At 35.6% G+C, this 23,375-nt stretch overlaps 1 protein-coding gene across 1 annotated transcript; it reads left to right on the top strand.

The window, feature by feature from the left end:
- The first annotated feature begins 671 nt into the window (after positions 1 to 671).
- Positions 672 to 1,187, top strand: LOC131176357 (uncharacterized). The gene has a single exon (XM_058141448.1). It carries the CDS (start codon positions 672 to 674, stop codon positions 1,185 to 1,187), a length of 516 nt encoding a protein of 171 aa, XP_057997431.1.
- Positions 1,188 to 23,375: the final 22,188 nt, after the last annotated feature.

The raw sequence follows: 23,375 nt of genomic DNA, 5'->3' as shown, positions 1-23,375 counted from the left end.
TGTGCGCTTCTACACATGGGAAGAATCTTTGCTGTATAGGAGATGCAACGATGGGCTGATAAGGAGATGCATACCAAAAGAAGAAATCGAGAGCATTTTACAGCATTACCATTCATCACCATATGGAGGACATTTTAGCACAACAAAAACAACAGCCAAGATTTTGCAAACAGGATTTTTCTAGCCAAATCTATTTAAGGATGTGAGATCCTTTGTGTTGACTTGTGCTCAATGCTAAAGAACAGGAAACATCTCAAGAAGGAATGAAATACCACTGCATGGCATACTTGAAATTGAACTATTTGATGTATGGGGAATAGACTTCATAGGTCCATTTCCATCCTCCTTTGGAAATAAGTATATTCTGGTTGGTATTGATTATGTGTTGAAATGGGTAGAAGCAATCACTACACCAATAAATCATGCTAGAGCGATCACAAAATTCCTTAAGAAGAACATCTTCACAATATTTGGCACACCACGGGCAATAATTAGATGGAGGAAGTCACTTATGCAATCAATAATTTGAAACATTATTGCAGAAATATGGAGTGACTCACTAAGTGGCAACCCCTTACCATCCTCAAATCAGTGGTGAAGTAGAAGTTTCAAACCAGGAGCTGAAATATGTCCTTGAGAAAATAGTCAATCGCTCAAGGAAAGACTGGTCTATGAAACTGGATTATGCATTGTGGGCATACCACACTAGATATAAAACTCCCACTGGAACAACACCCTTCTGCCTAGTTTATGGAAAATCTTGCTACCTCCCCGTCGAACTTGAACACAAAGCCTATTGGGCAATCAAGACCCTCAATTTTAACCTGAAGGCTGCTAGTGAAAAAAGGCTTCTACAGCTCAATGAGCTGGAAGAAGTCAGGGAGGATGCTTATGAGATTGCTAGAATCTTTAAGGACAAGACCAAAAGATGGGGAGTTGTCCTGCTGTTCAATTCAAGATTAAAACTCTTTCCAAGGAAGTTGAGGTCAAGATGGTCTGGACCCTTTAAGGTAACTCAAGTCTTCCCACATGGAGAGGTGGAAGTATGGAATGAAACCTCAAGTGCCTTCAAGGTTAATGGGCAAAGATTGACGCCATTCTTCCCAGGGGATAAATTGAAGATGGATTCACCCAATCCTACAGTACCTCTCCATCTCAATAATAAAGTTGAAGAACAGCCTGCCTAATGACTATAAACAAGCGCTCTTTGAGAGGCAACCCAAACACCTTTGTAACCCTTCTTTCTATTTTCATTACTTTACTTTATGTTCTTTAATTTTTAAAGGTACCCCAAATCACAATCCTGCAAAAGCAAGGAACGAAAGGCAAGGGAGGAGTGGAAATGTCAAGTCAAAACCACACAAGAGGAGATTGTACAAAATCAGGGAAGTAACTCTGTTGCTAATATTTGCATTCATCTCATTCATATAGACATTAGCATGAATCAAATACATATAAAAGAGAACTGGAGAGCCAAAAATCTACACGAGCTATGTATAAATTTTACACTCCCCATGTAACATCCTAGAACTCTGAAACTACATTTACATAAGCTCTAAAAACTTACACGGGTTGACCCCGTGTAATGTTACACGCCCCATGCTTCATAAATGGAGAGAAAAAATTTTGAGTTTAAGGGAGACAGAGAGTTACATGGGTCCTCAAAACAAATTTACACGGGCTGTGTAACATGGCAAAGGAGGGAACTTAAGGACAGAAAGTTACATGGGTCCTCAGGCTGGGATCCATGTAGTGATATACGACCTGTGTATCAAGTCATAGACGCGATACCAGGGGTGTGAAATGCCTAAAAACAAAGGGAAAAATGACCTTTTAAATTCTCCTAACACCCCTTCAACTCCCATTCTTCCTCTCCACCCCTCTTCTTCTTTAAAAACCTCTCAAATCTCCTCTTTTCTCATAAAACCCTAGCTTTTCCTCCTCTCCAAAGCACCAATGGCACCTACTAAGAGACCAGCAAGAAGAATGGGCTCTTCCTCTAGGTAAGGAAGAGATTACTCACCATCACCACCCCAGCCATCACCACAATGCTCAAGAATAAGGTAGCCACAGCAAAGCCCACCTCCCGCATAACAACCCACACAGCCCGCACAACTGAAATTCTCCCTTGTTTGGCTATTCCGCGACTCTACCCAAGGAGATTTGTGCACACGGCTCAACAACAGGAGAATTATCTCCATAAAATACATGGATTTCGGGTTACTGGAATAACTCGGCCAGTGAGAGGAGATCGATGGGCTACTTGATAGTATCGAATGGATTAGATTTGCCCAACTCTAATTCTCAGCCTATCAAGACCCCACTCTGGAGTTCCTTGAGAGCTTCAAGGCCACTTTATGGCCCACGGACATAGAGGACAGGGGCGGGATTGAGTTTAGACTACTGGGCATTGACCCGGCGATGGACATGGATGAGTTTAACATGGTGTTCGGCTTTGACAACACCGGGTTCCAAGAGATCCCGCAAAATAGGATGATCTATAACAGTGTGGATTTCTGGCTCTCCATTACCCTGAACACTGATGTCTACAACTCTAGCAAATCCAAATCCTCCGGTATCACTAGCCCCGCTCTAAGGTATATGCACAGGTTGGCCGCTCACACCATTACGGGCTGTAGTGAGAGCTTAGGCATCATCAATGCCAATGAGCTTTTCTTCTTGTGGTGCATGGTCACTGGCCAACGTTGCAGCATCAGATTCTTCCTCTGTAACCATCTACGCCACATAACTCACCAGTCGACAGGGCACATAATGCTTGGCAGTCTCATCACAGCCATCGCACTCCATTTCGACTTCGTCCTTGGGCATCACAGGCTGTGCTCCATCGCTAGCATCACCAGAATTGACTAAACTGTCTTCATATCAATGGGGATATGTAAGAAGGTTGGGAACATTTGCTTCCTAGTTGATGCCGGAGGGAACGTCATCCCTAGGTGGGAAGAAGCACAGGAAGACCCTAGCGAACCCTCACAGGCACAAGAGGAAGCCCAAGAGCCACTCCACCATGAGTCCCCTGCTCGAGTGCCTCCATACACACCACCACCCACAGACCCCATCCTTGCCCACCTTCAGCGTATGGAGACCACCTTAAACAACAGAGTGTAAGCACTCGAAGACAGCCTCCAAGAAGCTCACAACAAGCTTGATATGATAATGGAGAGGCTCGACGGAGAGGGACCATCATCACCATTAGAGACTTTCTAGAGTTAGGACTATAGGATAGGTTCTTTCATGTAAAAACTTATATGCCTTAGTCCTAAACTGTGCTTATAGGTCTCTGTTACTTGCTTTTTGTCCAAACTTTCAACTTTTAATACATAATATGCTTTTTCATAATTTTTGTGCTATATCTTAATTTTGCATATTGTGTTACCATTGAGGACAATATCAGATTTGAGTTTGGGGGTACAGATGCATTTCATGCACTGCATATCATTACATTTTATTACATCACTTAATTATATCCATATTATACTTGTGTATCAAAAATCCAGAAAATTTTGCAAAATTTTGAGATTTTCAAATATTTTTAACTTAGAACTATAACAAAAAATATTAATAAGCTAATAATTGGACTCCATAGTATTGAGGAAGGAATATATCTGGATAGGCAAAAATGGATTTAATTTGTTGTATGTGAAAAACTTAATCATCTTAGTGGAGCTAGACTAGTTAAACCCCTTCATAACTATTAATCTGTCACATTGAACTTGCAAAATTAAGAGAAAATTTTTAAAATATAAACAAACCTAAAAATGCATCGCCAGCTCTAGAACATGTCTCTTGGACCTATCGAGGCGAAATCCTAGCATATGCTTGATAAAGAGATGATTAAGGCATTCTTTGATATAGCCTCACTAAGCCTTAGCCATCCCTAATTAAAATATATATCCCTTGCAGCCAACTTAAGCCTATATCTTTACCTGTATAATTTTCCTTGTTTACCCATAAAAATTTACCTAGCCCCTAGCCTAAACACTCACCTCACCCTTTTGAGATAGCCTAATGTATGAAGGATAGGTATATCTAAGTGTAAAAGAAAACATGGGGAGAAAGTGTGAAAACCTAGAAGAGTGCAAGTGTGTAATTAAAGTTAAAGAAAAATTTGCCTTTCCAACCCAATAAAAGCAATAAGTTTGGGGGAGAGGATAAAAAAGGGACATAAAAAAAAAGTCCCAAAGTAAATATCAAGACGGTACACTTAGCACTATGACGAACCCTTCTTCCTCGTACAAAATCAATAGAGTAAACTTGGTATACTTAGAATTTTATGCATGAAAGCTATCCTCATATTTGCATTCCTTAAGACCCTTCATTGGTAACCAAATCATCATCCCTTAACCCCATTACAACCTCTCTAAAGACCTTTTGATCTTTTAAAAGTGTGTGCTGGATTAGTGGAGATAGGGAATTGAGATGTGCCGATGGAGTTAGAATTGAGTCACTTCATCACAATTATCCATAATAGAGGCAAATTTGAGGGGAGTAAGTGTTTCCTAAGTCTATCTTGATAAAATAAGTTATTTGTGACTTATTAATAGCCTTGCATAGAGGAATAATTAGTTGAAATACCATAAAAGGGGGCGAAGCTTTAAACAGGCAGCTATTAAAAACCTTATGCCTTGAAAGAGGGTAAATGGTATGAAGGATTGAAGGAGTTTAATTATATGCATATTGAATTTATGGTTGTGTTTGTAAGTTATCCCCTAAAATGTGTTCTAAGAAGGTTTTGATTTGCTTAAGGACAAGCAAAAGTTTGAGTTTGGGGGTATTTGATACACTTGTATTATATAGATATTTTTAAGCACATTTGTACAGCATTTCATAGCAATTAGATAGATAATTTCATACATAATCATTAAATTCATTAACATTTGTAAATTTCATCACTCTACACTAAATTCTATGTTTTTTGCATATTTTCAAATGTTTAGAGGAAGTTCCAAAGCATAGGAGTAAAGAAGAAAGATTGGAAAAACTAAAAAAAAAAGAAGATTGTTGCTGATACACAGTACACGGGTCATTACACGGGTCATATAAATATACCACAGACCCGTGTAACTTGTTGCCATAAGAAAACTAAAGAAGTTAAAGAAGAAACACAGTACACGGGCTGTATAACATAACCCGTGTAACCTCCGGTGACTCGTGTAAGATTCTGCCTGGCGAAACTCGAAGAGTTCCTAGAAGAACAACAGTATACGGGCCGTGTAATTGGACCTATGTAGCTAGCCAAGGCCCATGTAAACTCTTGCCCTGATATAAGATGCAACCTTCTAGCTCCATTAAGTTACACAGCCTAGGGTTGTGTAGTGACACACGGGCCACGTATCAACCGACAGCCAGTTTCCTGATTAGGTTCCAGGTCCAGTAAGTTATACGATCCCGGGCCGTGTAGTGACACATGGGCCGTGTATCAACTGACAACCAATCCTGGGCCGTGAGCTGAAGTTTCACAAGTTCAAAGCTGCAAATTTTCTTCGGTTCTTTTGTTCGATTTCTCTAGGATGCTTTTATGTTCTTTTATTTCATTTTTATTATGTTTGTTAAACTCACCATGAGTGAGTAGTTTCTTTATTCTAGAATTAGGATAGTAATGCTTGTAATCATTATTATGGACAAATATTGAGTTTTATTTATTGAAATTGAGTTTTGTTCTTTGATTCAATTTCTTGTGTTCTTAATGCATGTTATGTGTTGGTACCCACCTAGTTATGATTTAAGATATTAATTGAAGAACTAAAAGGTGAAGATTGGTATTAGAAAATCAGGATTTTAAACCTAGAAAATCTGACCTAGAGATAGACTGATGACCTTTGTGTAGTTTCATAATTGATCACAGATCTTAAAGGGTTTTTATTAGGACTAATCACCAATGAAAGTAAGGTTTAGCTCTATTCAAAATACACGTTAGGTGCCTTGAGAAAGAACTTAGGATACCTTAGAATTAATTTCCATCAAAGCAATGATCCTCAATCCAATGAATAGACATGATTAAATCCATAAAAAGATTAAAGTGTGAAATCTTAATTCTGGAATTGTTTTAAATAGATTGTTTTATTTTAAATTCGTATCATTCTAGTCTTTAGCATTCAAAATAGATCAGATTTACTCCCTTATTTTATTCGGTAGCATAGACAATCAAAATTACTGTGTAGTTTGGTACTTGCTAATTAAATTCCTCATGGGACGATACTGAAGGAACGGAAGCGTGAAAAACACAAGTTTATACCATTGAATTCAAAAATTTTCACCTATAGTCACATGCATCATGCAAGATTTATTTTTATCTATTTGATTTCAATGATAAACAACATATTAAAACTCTTTTAATATGTTTTTGGATCTGTATTTGCCATTTGAGATTTTAAAATTAATCAGATTAATTTTAGAACCCTAGATTAAATCAAGAACGATTACACTAACCTCTTGATGCACTACAGCGTGTCTGCGCCTTTGAGATTCGTCTTCAGGACACCAGTTATTGTCCCTCTAGCTTGTCCACACCAAGAACACCTATGGCAGCCCTTGAATAGCTTCTAAAGCTTTTTCTATTAATTAGAAATTCAAGTTCTGCCTTTTAAGAGATTAGAGATGTAAACAGGACACTAGAAATAATTTCTAGTGTTCTTAATTCAAGAGATTGATGGCTAATCTCTTTGAATTGATGAGAGATGAAGAAGAATAGATGAAAAGCCTCAAAGTGGCGTGACAAAAGAGAGGAGTGGCTGCTGGTTGCTTTTTCTTTTCATAACAACACTTAAATAGCTAGGTTAACATATTAAACCCTTACCACATGTCACCCTTTGATTAGCTCTAGGTTTAAGTGACCCAATCACATTGTGCCAAGTGTCAAACCTATATTTAATCTTGATTTTAATCATCTTACATGATTAAAAAACATTTGGCAAGCTTATGTGTAATCCCATGTGTCACCATCTCATGGTGCCACGTGTCACACTGAGAAATGACCAAAATGCCCCTATTTCTTAATTTTGAGTTCTTAACCCCAAATAATTATTTTTTTTCTTCTTCTAATTTATATCAAATATAAATTAATTAATTAATCTCTAATAATTAATTTCTCATTAATTAAATTCATATTTAAACACTTTAAATATAAATTTAACTTATACTATACATCTAATAATCTAGATTTGGTTTCAAGTCATGCTAGGGACTTTGCAATTTAATTGCAAACCAAACCTATTTAATTAATCAATTAAACTCTTTAATTAATTAATTAAATCATATTTAAATAGGTGATAACTTGTGTATGTGTGTGACTTACTAGGCTCATCACTAATTGGCAATGAGACATGATATCAACTCTTAATATCATCAGAACTCTTTCTTACCATAAATGATTTCTCTAAATCATTTTATGAACCTCATAGACCATGGTTAACACCTAGCATAGCATGCCATGGCCACCCAAATAGTAATAAGGTTTACCTTAAATGAACCTATAATCATATGTTACCATGCACTAGAATCTCTCTGTTAAAAAATCCCAACTCAAGCTGGAGTCATGGTTTATGTCAAACTCCATTTGCTATGAATATTATGTTCTCTTTTAATTCCAGTTCTTGATTAAAAAGATTTTCTCATCAGAAACTCTTTTATGAATAAATCTATCTGTCCTGGCCAGGAACTTGAAACATCAAGAATAATTAAATGAACATAGGATTTTATCTCTATTTACTTAGAGGAACAGATTCTATCTTGATCAACACCTACCTCCATATATAACTAGTAGGAGCCAACACATGCCCATATACCCATACACAGTACAAGTACGAAAGCAGTTTCAAACTCAAACTACCTATATACAAGATAACTGTGCTATCTTAGGTCTAAAGATTATATGCACTGATATAATTTATGACAAAACATTGACAAGAGTAAACTCCATGTGCTTGTCATAAGTGTCACTGGTTCGGCCTACTTGTCATTTATAAGTGCCTATCATGTTTGTTATATGGCATGAGACTCACCATTCCATCTTATTTATATCTCATATAAATAACTTGGGAACAAACATGAATACAATCTTTCTGGATAAGTCATGTCCTTATTATGAAGTATCCTCGATTGTGAACCTTTTTATGATACTTTGTGCTAGAAATATTGTCACTCATATTCTTAACAACTTAAGAATAATATTTCTAACAAAATATCAATGGACCTTTTCTATTACACATAAATATATTATGTAAACGGAAAAGTGGAAATGCCTTTTATTAATAAAATATGTACAAGATACGTACTAAATGATATGCTCTAGGGCATACTACTAACAATCTCCCACTAGCACTAGAGCCATTCATTACAATACCTTAGACCCATCTTCTCAAGATGTCGGTCTAACTGAACTTGTGACAAAAGCTTAGTGAATGGATCAGCTGGATTTTTCAGCTGATGTTATTTTTCTGCATGGCTATATCGCCTTGCCCAACTATATCTCTGATAATGTGGTAGTGCCTTTCTATGTGTTTGGATTTTGGGTGAGACCTTAGTTCCTTAGCCTGTATGATTGCTCCATTGTTGTCATAGTGTAGTGGAACTGCTGACTCAATGGAAGGAACTACTATAAGTTCTGTCATGAACTTCTTTATCCAAAGCGACTTCCTTTGCGACATCGATGCGACAATATACTCGACCTCCGTAGTGGAATCTGCGATCGTGCTCTGTTTGGAACTCTTCCAACTGACTGCACCTCCATTACAAATGAACACATATCCAGAGGTAGACTTTCTATCATCGATATCTGATTGGAAATCAGAATCAGTATAACCACCCAATTGCAAGTCTCCACATCCATAAATTAAGAATAAATCCTTAGTTCTTCTCAAGTACTTAAGGATATTCTTGACAGCTATCCAGTGTTCCAAACCTGGATTGGATTGATACCTGCTAGTCAAACTAACAACATATGCGATATTCGGCCTAGTACACAACATTGCATACATTATACTTCCAATAGCCAAGCATATGGAATCCTCGCCATCTTATCTCTTTCTTGGTGTCTTTTGAGACATCTCTTTAGAAAGGTGGATACCATGACTCACTGGTAACAATCCTCTCTTGGAATCAAGCATGTTAAACCTCTTTAACACCTTTTCCAAGTATAGACTTTGGGATAAATCAATTATTCTTTTCGCTCTATCTCTATAGATGCGAATCCCAAGAATATAAGTTGCCTCCCCTAAGTCTTTCATGGAAAATGTATTTGACAACCATACCTTTATAGTCGTCAACATACCTGTGTCATTACCCATCAACAGTATGTCATCCACATATAAGACAAGGAAAGTGATAGCACTGTCACTAACCTTCTTATATACACATGGCTCATCCTCATTTTTGATAAAACCAAAGGATTTAATGGCTTCATCAAAACGGATTTTCCAACTCCTCGAAGCTTATTTCAACCCATAAATGGATCGCTTTAGCTTGCATACCTTGGAACCATCTTGGGATTCAAAACCCTTAGGTTGTTCCATGAAAATGTTTTCTTCAATGTATCCATTGAGAAAAGCTGTTTTGACTTCCATCTGCCAAATCTCATAATCATAGTATGCAGCTATTGCTAATAAAATCCTAATTGATTTAAGCATGGCAACAGGCGAGAAAGTCTCCTCATAGTCGATTCCTTGCCTTTGGCGAAACCCTTTTGCTACTAGCCTTGCCTTATAGGTCTCTACCTTTCCATCAGAACCAATTTTCTTCTTGAAAACCCATTTGTTCCCTAAGGTAAAATACCTTCAGGTGGGTCAACAAGATCCCAAACTTGATTCTTATACATGGAATCAATCTCGAATTTCATAGCATCAATCCATTTTGAAGAGTCTATCTCTGATATAGCTTCTTCATAAGTAAGTGGATCATCTCCATGATCTACTTCTTCATGAGTAGACAACTCTTATTCTTCTTCATGAAGGAAACCATATCTCACTGGTGGGTGAGATACCTTGGTTGTTCTACGAGGAACAGCTGTAGATGTTTCATTAACGAGTATAGGTTAACTAGATGGATCTATATCCATCTGATCTGTTGGTTGGTCTGAATTCTCCAATTCTAACTCTATTTGCCTTCCTTTGCCTCCTTCTTGAACAAACTATTGTTCAAGAAATGTGGCATCTCTACTTTATCACAACCTTTTGTGAAGTAGGCAAATAAAAATAATATCCAAAACTATCTTTTGGATATCCAACAAATCGACCTTTTTCTGATCTGGTCTCCAATTTATCAGTGTTTAGCTTTTTTGATATAAGCTGGACAACCCCAAATCTTAACATGCTTAAGACTTGGTTTTCTTCCATGCCATATCTCATAAGGTGTGGAAGAAACTGATTTTGATGGAATCCTATTCAGAATATACAAAGCTGATTCTAATGCAAATCCCCAAAAGGAGATTGGCATATCAGTATAGCTCATCATACTACGTACCATATCTAATAGGGTACGATTTCTCTTTTCAGATACACCATTCAGCTGTGGCGTTCCTGGAGGAGTCAGCTGCGAAACAATGCCATGCTCTCTCAAGTATTCATCAAATTCAGTACTCAAATATTCACCTCCACGATCTGATCGAAGAGCTTTAATATTCTTTCCTGTTTGATTTTCTACTTCAGATTTAAATTCTTTGAACTTTTCAAAAGATTCATGTTTGTATTTCATCAAATACAAATACCCAAACCTTGATTTATCATTAGTAAAGGTAATAAAATAATGAAAACCCCCTCTAACCATTTCTTTAAATGGACCACATACATCACTATGTATTAGCTCCAAAATATTTTCAGCTCTTAGCCCTTGTCCAACAAAGGGTGATCTAGTCATTTTACCCTGAAGGCAAGATTCACAAGTTGGAGTAGGCTCAGAGCCCAATTAGGATAGAATCCCTATTTTCTCCAGTTTGGCAATCCTATCTTCTGCAACATGACATAACCTTAAGTGCCAAATATATTTTGAACTTGAGTTGGTTTTCACCATGGCATTGCATTCTTTTAGATCACTTGCATTCAATTTGTGTTTGTCATTATTATCCAAATAATAAAGACCATCATTCATATAACCCGAACTAACATATTTATTTCCAAAATAAATATTGCAAACATCATCTGTGAACTGAAATTCATAGCCATTTCTAGTCAAACTAGATATAAAAATGATGTTCTTAAAAGCATCAGGTACATATAAAATATTATCCAAACACAAAATATGTCCAAACATGTAAAAAGATTTAGATCCTATGGCTAAAGCTTCAACAGTTGAGCCATTGCCAATCCGGACTCTAATATCTTGAGAACGCAAGCTGCTACTGTTTGCTAGTTCCTGCATATCATTAGAAATGTGAGAACTGGCACCAATATCTAAAACCCAAGCTGTAGATGAACTATGAGTATCATCAGAATCTAAATAACAAGATATGGACATACCTTCCGAAGGTGTATCCTTCTTGTCCTTCAGAGAAGCAAGATACTCAGGCGGTTCCTTTTCCAGTGCCCATCCTTTTGGCAGTGGAAACACTTTCCTTTGCCTTCATCAGCTTTAGTCTTCCTTTTCTGTTTAGCTATTTTCTTAGAAGGACCAGGAATCTGAGGTTTCTTTTTCCTATTACCCTTCTTCTTGTTGGACTTTCCAGCAGAAGAAGATGCAATAAAGCTACCTCTTTTCCTTTATTGCCCGGCATATTCTTTTGGGCAATAACCGCATGTTGAGTAAACCGGCTAAGGTGCATTCTGTTTAGTCATATGGAAAATTGTCACAAAATTCCCAAAAGACTCGGGAAGGGATGAAGGATCAAATCCGTCTGTAGTTGGAAATCCATGTTGAAGTCAAGATGTTCCAAGCTGCTCAATCACCGAATCATCTTGTGGACATGATCCCCAACATTACGTCCCTCGGACATCCTCATCTGAGAATAGCTGTCTAGATATCTCATACCTAGCATTCCTGCTGTGCTCACCATACAACTCTTGTAGGTGAAGGAGGATCTCACTCGCACTCTGCATGTTCTCATGTTGCTTCTGTAACTCATTACTCATGGAAGCAAGCATGTAACACTTAGCTCTCATATCATGCTCCTTCCACTTGTCCAAAGTTTCATGTTCCTCTTGTGTGGCCTCTGGAGGTAAGGACCAGGAACATTTGAATCTAGAACATATCCTATATGTTCAAGGTTCAGGACAAGTTTCAAATTTCTTAGCCAATCAGACATTAGGTCCTTTCAACCTTTTGTTATCAAGTATGCTTGCAAGGATATTGGATGGTGGTGGTTGTTTTGTGCTCATTTTTATCATAAAATTAACTGCAGAAAATAACCAGATTAATGAGTAAATGTATCATGTAATTAACCAAAATGATTATGGTCTTTTAATCAAATTGGTCCTCCCACTAACTTAGCGAATCCTACACTTCCAAAGTAGAAAACGGAAATCCTAGTTGGATAGATTTCTAGTGGGTGATTGAATTCTTATAATTCTATTGATCATCCTCAGGTACATCCGTTATTGGAATTAAAATAAACTATAAGTGAGCAACTCCTTGCCCATCACATCTCATGTGAGGTTCAATCCTTTACCTAGCCCCTAATGCTCAAAATCTCAGGTACATCCATTATTGACTTATCTTGCATTAGTTAAGTTGATCCCATTGAGCCAGTAATTATGCAAATAATTTTAATGTCCTCAGGTACATCCAATATTGGCCACTAAACCATTTACATATTTACAACATCTCATGCTTAACAATTATTCTTAAGAAAATCTCTTAAATTAATTGCATCTTGTGCAACTATTTAAAATTTCTTAAAATAATTGCCCCAATGGAGGGCCTATGTTATAATTACTTTAATTATAGCATTTCCAACTTAATCATTTGTTTGGAAGATTTTATGGTCATTCTAATTACTATTAAGGTCTCACTTTGCACATTATCCAATTAGCATGCATATATCATATAATAGCATACATTCCCATACATCTCATGCATTCATGGATAAGCAATAAATATGGTATGATCATGGACTTTCTAAGGGATTCAATTCTGAGCCACCAAGAATTGAATCAGGGCATTCCTAAGTGCATTTTATTCATTCATTCATTTTACAAGAGTTGCTGAAGGAGTACATAATCAACACTTGATCTTGAATTCCTCCCACTGGTCCCACCAATGCTCTTGACCTCCTTGAACTTCTTGCAATCCAATATTACATAGTAATCCTTGGCATACCAAGGCAAATTTACAAGAACTTAAATAAATGAAATTACAACCCAAAAATTATTACAAACTTAATAATACATGCCCAAAATAAATTAATTAATTTACAATCCCAAAGAAACATAAAAGAAATAAATCCAATCACATTGGTCTTTTATAGTCCATGATCATCCATCATGCATATCACTATTTAACAATTAAATAAAACATACATACTTAAATTAAATTGAATATCTCATATTCAACTTAAAAATCCAGATTTGAATATGATTCAAATAAATTTAAAAATTCAGATTTGAATCTCATTCAAACAAAGTTAAAAAATCAGATTTGAATCACATTCAAACAACTTTAAAAATTCAGATTTGAATCACATTCAAACATTTTTTAAAAAATCAGATTTGAATCACATTCAAACATTTTTTAAAAAATCAGATCTGAATTTTATTCAATCAATTTTAAAAAATCAGATTTAAATATGATTCAAACAACTTTAAAAATTCAGATTTGAATCACATTCAAACAACTTTTAAAATTCAGATTTGAATCACATTCAAACAATTTTTAAAATTCTGATTTGAATCATAATTTAATTGTGTGATAAAAATTCTAATTAAACAATTTAATTAGACATAAAATGGATCTTAGATCATACAACAATTGCACATTCACCATCCATTTACCTTTGCACACCATTGTGGTGCATCAACCATGCGCACCATGGTGTTCATCATTTGTGCCGCCACCTTGGCTTTGCAACCAGCAATGAACTTTTGATCTCATGATCAAACACACAATTAAATCATATAAACATCAATCTAAATGGCAAATATAGTGGCTCTGATACCAATTGAAGGAACGGAAGCGTGAAAAACACAAGTTTATACCATTGAATTCAAAAATTTTCACCTAGGGTCACATGCATCATGCAAGATTTATTTTTATCTATTTGATTTCAATGATAAAAAACATATTAAAACTCTTTTACTATGTTTTTGGATCTGTATTTGCCATTTAAGATTTTAAAATTAATCAGATTAATTTTAGAACCCTAGATTAAATCAAGAACGATTACACTAACCTCTTGATGCACTGCAGCGTATCTGCGCCTTTGAGATTCATCTTCAGGACACCAGATGTTGTCCCTCTAGCTTGTCCACACCAAGAACACCTATGGTAGCCCTTGAACAGCTTCTAAAGCTTTTTCTATTAATTAGAAATTCAAGTTCTGCCTTTTAAGAGATTAGAGATGTAAACAGGACACTAGAAACAATTTCTAGTGTTCTTAATTCAAGAGATTGATGGCTAATCTCTTTGAATTGATGAGAGATGAAGAAGAATATATGAAAAGCCTCAAAGTGGAGTGACAAAAGAGAGGAGTGGCTGCTGGTTGGCTTTTCTTTTCATAACAACACTTAAATAGCTAGGCTAACACATTAAACCCTTGCCACATGTCACCCTTTGATTAGCTCTAGGTTTAAGTGACCCAATCACATTGTGCCAAGTGTCAAACCTATATTTAATCTTGATTTTAATCATCTTACATGATTAAAAAACATTTGGCAAGCTTATGTGTAATCCCATGTGTCACCATCTCATGGTGCCACGTGTCACACTGAGAAATGACCAAAATGCCCCTGTTTCTTAATTTTGAGTTCTTAACCCCAAATAATTATTATTTTTCTTCTTCTAATTTATATCAAATATAAATTAATTAATTAATCTCTATTAATTAATTTCTCATTAATTAAATTCATATTTAAACACTTTAAATATAAATTTAACTTATACTATACATCCAATAATCTAGATTTGATTTCAAGTCATGCTAGGGACTTTGCAATTTAATTGCAAACCAAACCTATTTAATTAATCAATTAAACTCTTTAATTAATTAATTAAATCATATTTAAATAGGTGATAACTTGTGTATGTGTGTGACTTACTAGGCTCATCACTAATTGGCAATGAGACATGATATTAACTCTTAATATCATCAGAACTCTTTCTTACCATAAATGATTTCTCTAAATCATTTTATGAACCTCATAGACCATGGTTAACACCTAGTATAGCATGCCATGGCCACCCAAATAGTAATAAGGTTTACCTTAAATGAACCTATAATCATATGTTACCATGCACTAGAATCTCTCTGTTAAAAAATCCCAACTCAAGCTGGAGTCATGGTTTATGTCAAACTCCATTTGATATGAATATTATGTTCTCTTTTAATTCCAGTTCTTGATTAAAAGATTTTCTCATCAGAAACTCTTTTCTGAATAAATCTATCTGTCCTGGTCAGGAACTTGAAACATCAAGAACAATTAAATGAACATAGGATTTTATCTCTATTTACTTAGAGGAACAGATTCCATCTTGATCAACACCTACCTCCATATATAACTAGTAGGAGCCAACACATGCCCATATACCCATACACAGTACAAGTATGAAAGCAGTATCAAACTCAAACTACCTATATACAAGATAACTGTGCTATCTTAGGTCTAAAGATTATATGCACTGATATGATTTATGACAAAACATTGACAAGAGTAAACTCCATATGCTTGTCATAAGTGTCACTGGTTCGGCCTACTTATCATTTATAAGTGCCTATCATGTTTGTTATATGGCATGAGACTCACCATTCTATCTTATTTATATCTCATATAAATAACTTGGGAACAAACATGAATACAATCTTTTTGGATAAGTCATGTCTTTATTATGAAGTATCCTCGATTGTGAACCTTTTTATGATACTTTGTGCTAGAAATATTGTCACTCATATTCTTAACAACTTAAGAATAATATTTCTAACAAAATATCAATGGACCTTTTCTATTACACATAAATATATTATGTAAACGGAAAAGTGAAAATGCCTTTTATTAATAAAATATGTACAAGATACATACTAAATGATATGCTCTAGGGCATACTACTAACAGATACTCTACTCACTACTTTATTACTTGTTAGCGATTCGTGCACTTGCAGGGTTGAAAAACCAGCAAACACCTAAATGTCCATTAAAATGAGTGAGGCTAATATATTGAAATAGGAATTAAATTAGTAATTGCTGTATGAAAAATTGAGAAGGGACATGGATGAAATTAATAAAATTGTATAAAAATAATTATTATTATAATTATAATTTGAATATTTAATTTGAGATAAATATAAATAGGGCAAAAGACATTAAAAATTAAAACAAAAATCCATCTTCTTCCTCCCCATTTGGCCGATTCACTCTCTCTCTCTTCCTCCTCCATTTTTGCTCATCCCAAGCTTTGAATCCACCATTTTCTTCCATAAATCCCATACTAAATTAGTAGAAAACTTGGAAGTAGCTCTAAATTAGAAGATTGGAAGAAAGAAAACCAAGAAACTTTGAAGATTTTGGGAGATTGGAAATTGCTTAAGTAAGGTAAGCTTCCTTCCAAGCTTAATTAGTTGTATAATTACTTAAATTAAGTTTAATTATGGAGAGTTAACATGAAAAATGATAAAAATTATGCATGATATGGGGAGCTTGAATTTCGGCCAAGATGAAGGGAGATAGGGTTTGATGGTTTGATTCAATTAAAAGTGATTTTTAGTGTTGGATGATGATATAAACATGAATTGTGAGTTTGAATTTGTATGAATTTAGAAGATGAGCAATTAGGGTTTTGAGAAATTAGGGTTTCCTTGGTATGAAGTTCAATTAATGTTCTTGATGTTGTAAGGTGACCAATTGATGTGCATTGAATGTAAAATGGTATTTGTTTGGTGAAGGAATTAATAGAAGTGACATTGAACCTTAGGTTTTGAATCTGGACAGCTTGAGTCTAGTGTGTTTAGAAACTCATAAGTTGAGCTACATAACTCCAATTGGTGTGAAACCAATTGGAAATGAAACTTAAGACATAATTCTCAAATTTTCATGAAGGCCACTTGCTCAGAAAATGACCATAGCATACCTCAATAAGGGCTTGAATCTGGATTACCAATTATAGACTGGAAAAATTGACCAAATGAATAGTACCTAATCAATTAAGCATAACTCACTCTAGAAAACTCTAAATTGGGTAATTATTGAACCCGTGTAATTTTGAGACATAGGAGAACAATTCATAAGGACCATGAAGCCAAATTATGACCATAACTTACCTAAATTGCTTAAACAAAATGAGTCTAGAAATCTACCCTGATTCTGGACTAGACCTGAATTTTGGGAAATTTAGGTATCCAACCAGTTTTGGCAAAGTGGCCATAAGTGGAGCTCTATAGATGCAACTTAAGTGATTCTAAAGCCAAAATACTCATAAGATATAGAACTACAAATTTTATGTTTAGAGCTAAACCCAGTTCTAAGGGCAAAGTGGCTAAAATACTAGAGTAAGTTAGAGCTTGAAAACTGGGAATTTCCTGCAACTTAGTAATTGTGCCCTTTGACCTCTGGATAGTAATTAGGGCATAACTTCCTTTAAAAAACTCCAATTTAAGTGATTCAAAATGATTTAAAAACCTAAGACAAAGGCCTAAAACTTTGTTTCAAGAACTAAGTTCAAATTCTTAGCATAAGGTGCTTGGATATTGAATGCAAAAATTAGGTAAAAATTTGGAAAACTAGAAAAGAACAGTGTTAGGTACCTAGGAGTAATACCTAGTTTTTTGGCCATAACAAGAGAACCATAACTTCAAATTGAGTGATTCAAAAAGGAAATTAAATCTAAGACATAGGGGAACAACTTTCATGAAGATTGCATTATCAAATTATGACCGGAACTAGGTTGAAATTGGGTTCTAAAATCAGGTTCCAAAACTATCTAAAACCCAAAATCAACTACAACTTTGAATTCATTAGAAATTTATTTGGTTAGCTATAAGTGGAACTTAGAATGATAGTAAAGCTTTGAATTTGTGAATTTTCAGTGGATAAGGAGACTTTCAAAGAAGGGAAGAACTAGGACAATAAGAGAGAATTGAAAGAAGGTTTGTGCACAACTAGATTTCTCTTTTATTTTAAAATTTGTAGTTGGATTGAATGGACTTTATATGAGTCAATTATGCTTTTCTTTTGTATTTGAGAATTTTACATATTGTTTTGAGAGTTTTGAATTGTGAAATGGATTTATAATTGTGGAAAGACAGATGTTGGCCAGTTGAATTTATTGTAGCAAGGGGGTGAGCCGGTTTTGAATGTATTTAAAAGTGCTTTGAGTACTTGATGTGTTTCCAACCACTTATGTGGATTTGTGATGTTTGAATGTGATTATTTGATTTGTAATTGTGATTATTTAAATGGAAAATTATTTAGAGATTTGTTTTGAAACCACTGTTGGCATGATAGTCCCTTACAGTATTCCCCATTAATAATGGCTAATTAGAGTTTAATATTTGTTTATATTACCTCCCTCTCTGGCTTGCTAGTTGAGGTTGAGATCAGATGAATACTCATATTGCTAGCTAGCCTCCTCCCTCATTAATAATGGTTAGTGGGGTTGAGATTACTTTGTCATGGTGTACAACGCGGCATTAATCGTGAAATTTTATGTCATGGTTTAAACTATGTGATTGTTGGCAACATTTGTGTTTTGTGAATATTTTGATAAATATGTGATTCAAATTAATTGATTTGTTAATGATTGAACAATGTTGTATTGTTTTCATGATTTAGGGAAAATTGAATTTTGCAAATATGTTTATAATGAGTTTTTAAAACTATTAGTTATGCACCACTGAGCAACATTACTCAGCGATAGCTGTTTTATGCTGTCACAGGTAAAGAAAAGGAAAAAGTAGATGAGTGAGCTATTTGGAGCTATGTAGGATTGTCTTCAGGTATAATAGGTATACCCACTGTAGATTGTATTTTGATGTAAAGTAGAACTATATGTATGTAAGAGACAATTGAGCAGCTGTATCAAAAGATTTGTAATAATATTTTTGTAATTTTGAAGCTTGTAAATTTGAAAATAAATATCTTTTGAGTTATAAAAGTGTGAATGAGTATTTCTTTTAAATTGTAATGAGATGATTTTATTTTCTTGATGTCGAATGAATGAAAATAAATGATTTGAGCTTTGATTGAGTTTAATTTATGCATACTGTTTATTACAGATTGATTTTCACTAGATTAAAATTTTGAATTTAATTAAATTATAGCCGTCACCACGCAGATTTTCTGAAAAATAATATGAAATAAAATTCTTTGATTCCCCAACACTTAATTTATTTCTCAACTGTTTGGCAATTATTTAATTTAAAATAAATTGGATTCGCTTAAAATCCCTTGTAGTATATTTAATGGATTATTGGTAGGTGGAGTTCGGCAGTTCATTAGATATACTACGGGATCATGTCATATCTTATCGAGGGATAAGGTGTGACAAGTAAGTCTTATGCTCTTCTACTGTTTCACTTCATCTAGTATAAATTCTTTATCTAAGTACCTGACATCACTTACTTCGTTCTTATAGGGTTTTGTAGTAGTGGCTAACACTATTGCCCTTTTGCTTTTTCTCATGATATTCCACTGCCTCCTTTCCTTCTAGGGAGCTGCCAGGAGCTGTTGCTCATTCGTGAACTACAATCCTTCCCCCATCTAAGTGACATCAAATCCTGGCTGAAGTAATTTTCTAGCTAGGAGGCATGGACAGACATACTCCAATTCTACTTCTCTCATACTTGGAAGCTCCAAGGCATATATGACTTCATCAAGCTATCCAGATGCGATCCACCTTTCTGTCCTGGGTTACTGGCTGACTCTTTGAGGTTATGGTCTAGATCATGTAACTCTTTCATGTTGCTAATGTGGCTTATGTCTATCACACAAAAGGACATTAAAGTCCTGATAGGCCTACCTATCATTGGTAATGATGTTCCCAGTTCTTTTACAGAATTGCCCTTCAGATACAAGAAGCTAGACAAATTCTCTTCTTATAGTGCCCTTATTGAGCGCAACACAGGTATCAACCAATTTGACCATACTTTATTCCTTTGGTGTTTGATTTGTAGAATCATCTTCTATCCCTCTTTTGGATGCCTTTCTACTAAGTACTTGCCACTAGCCTATTCTCTTGCCTTGGCTCAGCCTTATGCCCTTGGTACCATGCTGTTGGCTTTCATTTTTCGAGCCTTATCTACCATGGTTTCAAATGATGCACCACTGAGCAAGGTGAATGGCGCTTTATTGATTATACAGTTATGGCTACTATCCTACTTCCCTGAGATGCTTTACCAATCCTCGTCGACAGTATCTTCAGTAGGAGGGCTATTTCTCTGGCTTGCACTTGGGATGAGAGCTGGGTATTAAGGTTCCTAGTCTAGCTATTTGCTCTGGACTTCTCTGACTTCACTCCTTTTGATGACATTGAAGGTCTTGAGTCTGCTGGCCTTCCTAGCTGGGTCATCCATTCCAAAGCCACCTTTACAGATGATGTTATTAGCCACTGGGCCTCTATCACTAGTATCCGATACTTGCACACTGATACCTCTTTTGGCACTCGTTTAGCCATAGTAAAGCATAAACTAGAATTATATATGCCTTCCCTTTAGTTCAGACAGCTTAGGTTTGTTCAAGGCATTCCTTCTGGTGTCCTTATCTGAGCTAACCCAGTCATTAGCAATGGGATCAGTCTATCATCTCCAACAAACATGGGTTGATACAGCTACAAGCCAGAGCAACTACAGGATGTGTGCCAGATGATTCCCATGAAGGCCCCAAGTGCTTACTGTTTTGCTATTTTTTCCTATTATACTTTTCATTTACTGACCTTTGCTATTTTTCTCTAGGTTCTCTCTCACGTACTCCCTCTACTCCTTTTGCTGCCATAGCCCAAAGAGCAGCTTCTTCCAGATCCACTTCTTCTTCTAGGAAGTGGGAAAGTGTTCCTTCCTAGTCACAGCTTCCTCCACCCAAGAAGAAGGCATAGGCCAAGAGATATAAGTCCAAAATCAAGAAGTTCCCTCCACCTTAGAAGAAGTAATAGGGAAGCTCTTTTCTCCTTTCTATCAGGCATTTCAGTCATCATGTACCTTAGGCTAAGAAGCCTTAAGCTCCTCCTGCAATTCCAGTAAAGGTTTTTGATACTAGTGATACTAACTTAGGGATTCCTTCAAGTGCTGACTCATCTTCCACAAGCAATGCTTCTTCTAAGAGACATACTGGGACTCATGAGGAGGCACAGAGCTCAGTCCCTTATTGTTTACCGATTTTGTAACCACCGCAAGTGCACGGATCGCTAATAAGTAATAGAGTAGTGAGTGAAGTATCATCCCATGAGGAATTTAGTTAGCAAGTACTAAACTACATAATAATTTTAACTGTTTAGGCTACCGAATATGTATGAAGAGTGAATTAAATCTAATTTGAATGCTGGAAATGAACTTTAAATGAAACTATCTATTTAAGTAATTCCAAAATTAAGATTTCACACTGTAATCTCATTATGGATTTCAATCTTGTCTATTAATTGGATTAAGGATCGTCACTTTGATAGAAATTAATCCTAAAATATCCTAGGTCCTCTCTCAAGGCACCTAAGGTGTGTTTCGATTAGAGCTAAACCCTACTTTCGTTGGTGATTAGTCCTAATAAAAACCCTTTAAGATATTTGATTAATTACAAAACTCCACAAAGGTCTTCAGCTTATCTCTAGGTTAGATTTCCTAGGTTCAAGATCTTGATTTTCTAATATTAGTCTTCACCTTTCAGTCCTTTAATTAATATCTATAATCTATAATAAGTGGGTACCAACACATAGCATGCATTAAGATCACAAGAAATTGAATCAAAGGACAGAACTCAAATCCAATAAATAGAATTCAATATTCATCCATAATAATAATTACAAATGTTACTCTCCTAGTTTCAGAATAAGAGGATTACTCACTCATGGTGAGTTTGACAAATATAATAAAAATAAAGTGAAAGAACATGAACAGTCTGCTTAAAGAAATAGAACAAAAGAACCGATAAGGGTTTTCTACAGTCTTGGACTTGTGGAACTTTGGCTAAAGGCACCCCTCTTACGCTGATGCTCTCTTCTTCATGACGGCTATGAAGAATAATGTATGTGTGAAAATGAAAACTCTTCTAAAACTCCCAAAACAAAAGCTCTCTCTATTATCATCTGCTACTTCTATTTATAATAGGTGACCTAGGGTTAGGTTTTTAAAGTCCTAAAAGCATTAAGAGACTGTTTGGAGTGTGTAAACTGGAGCTGGAATTCATATCAGAAAACTGGCTGCCGCATGATACATGGCCCGTGTGTCACTGCACGGCCCAGGGTCGTGTAACTCACTGGAGCTGAATGGTCGCATCTTGTATTAGCACAGGAGATTACACAGGGCATTGCTAATTACACGAGTCCGATTACACGACCCGTGTTCTTCTGTTCTTCAGAGAATTCTTTAAGCCTGGCCCGGCAGAGACTTACACGGGTCTCCATAGTTTACACGGGTCATGGTACACGGCCCGCGTACTTTGTTTCTTCCTTGGCTCTCTGGCTTTCTCCTGGCAATAGGTTACACGGGTCTGTGGCTTTGCTTACACGACCCGTGTAATATGTATCAGCAGCACTTCTTAATCCCTTGGCCTTTCCAAGCTTCCTTCCGCACTCCTATGCCTTGAAACTTCACACAAACACCTGAAATGATGTAGAAAACATGGAATTTAGAGCTTGGTAATGGAATTTACAAAAGTTGATGAAATTAATGATTATGCATGAAATTACTAGTCTAAATGCTATGAAATATTATACAAATGTACTAAAAAATATCTATATAGTACAAGTGTATCAAATACCCCCAAACTCAAGCTTTTGCTTGTCCTCAAGCAAACCAAAACCTTTTTAGAACACTTTTTAGGGGAAAACTTAGAAACATAACCACAGACTCAATATGCATATAATTGAACTCCGTCAACCTTCATACCAATTCCCTTCCTTCAAGGCATAAGGGCTTCAATAGCTGCCTGCTTAAACCTTTACACCTTTCATGGAGTTTCAACTAGTTATTCCTCTATGCAAGGTTATTAATGAGTTACAAATAACCTGTTTTATTAGGATAGACCAGAGCCCTCGAAATTGCCTCTATTATGGATAATTGTGATGAAGTACTCAAATTCCAAC

This window comes from Hevea brasiliensis, unplaced genomic scaffold (genome assembly GCF_030052815.1).
Source record: "Hevea brasiliensis isolate MT/VB/25A 57/8 unplaced genomic scaffold, ASM3005281v1 Scaf1, whole genome shotgun sequence".
Taxonomy (NCBI): Eukaryota; Viridiplantae; Streptophyta; class Magnoliopsida; order Malpighiales; family Euphorbiaceae; genus Hevea; species Hevea brasiliensis.
The sequence above is the reverse complement of the archived record's forward strand: the minus strand, read 5'-3'. Positions and strand labels throughout refer to the sequence as shown.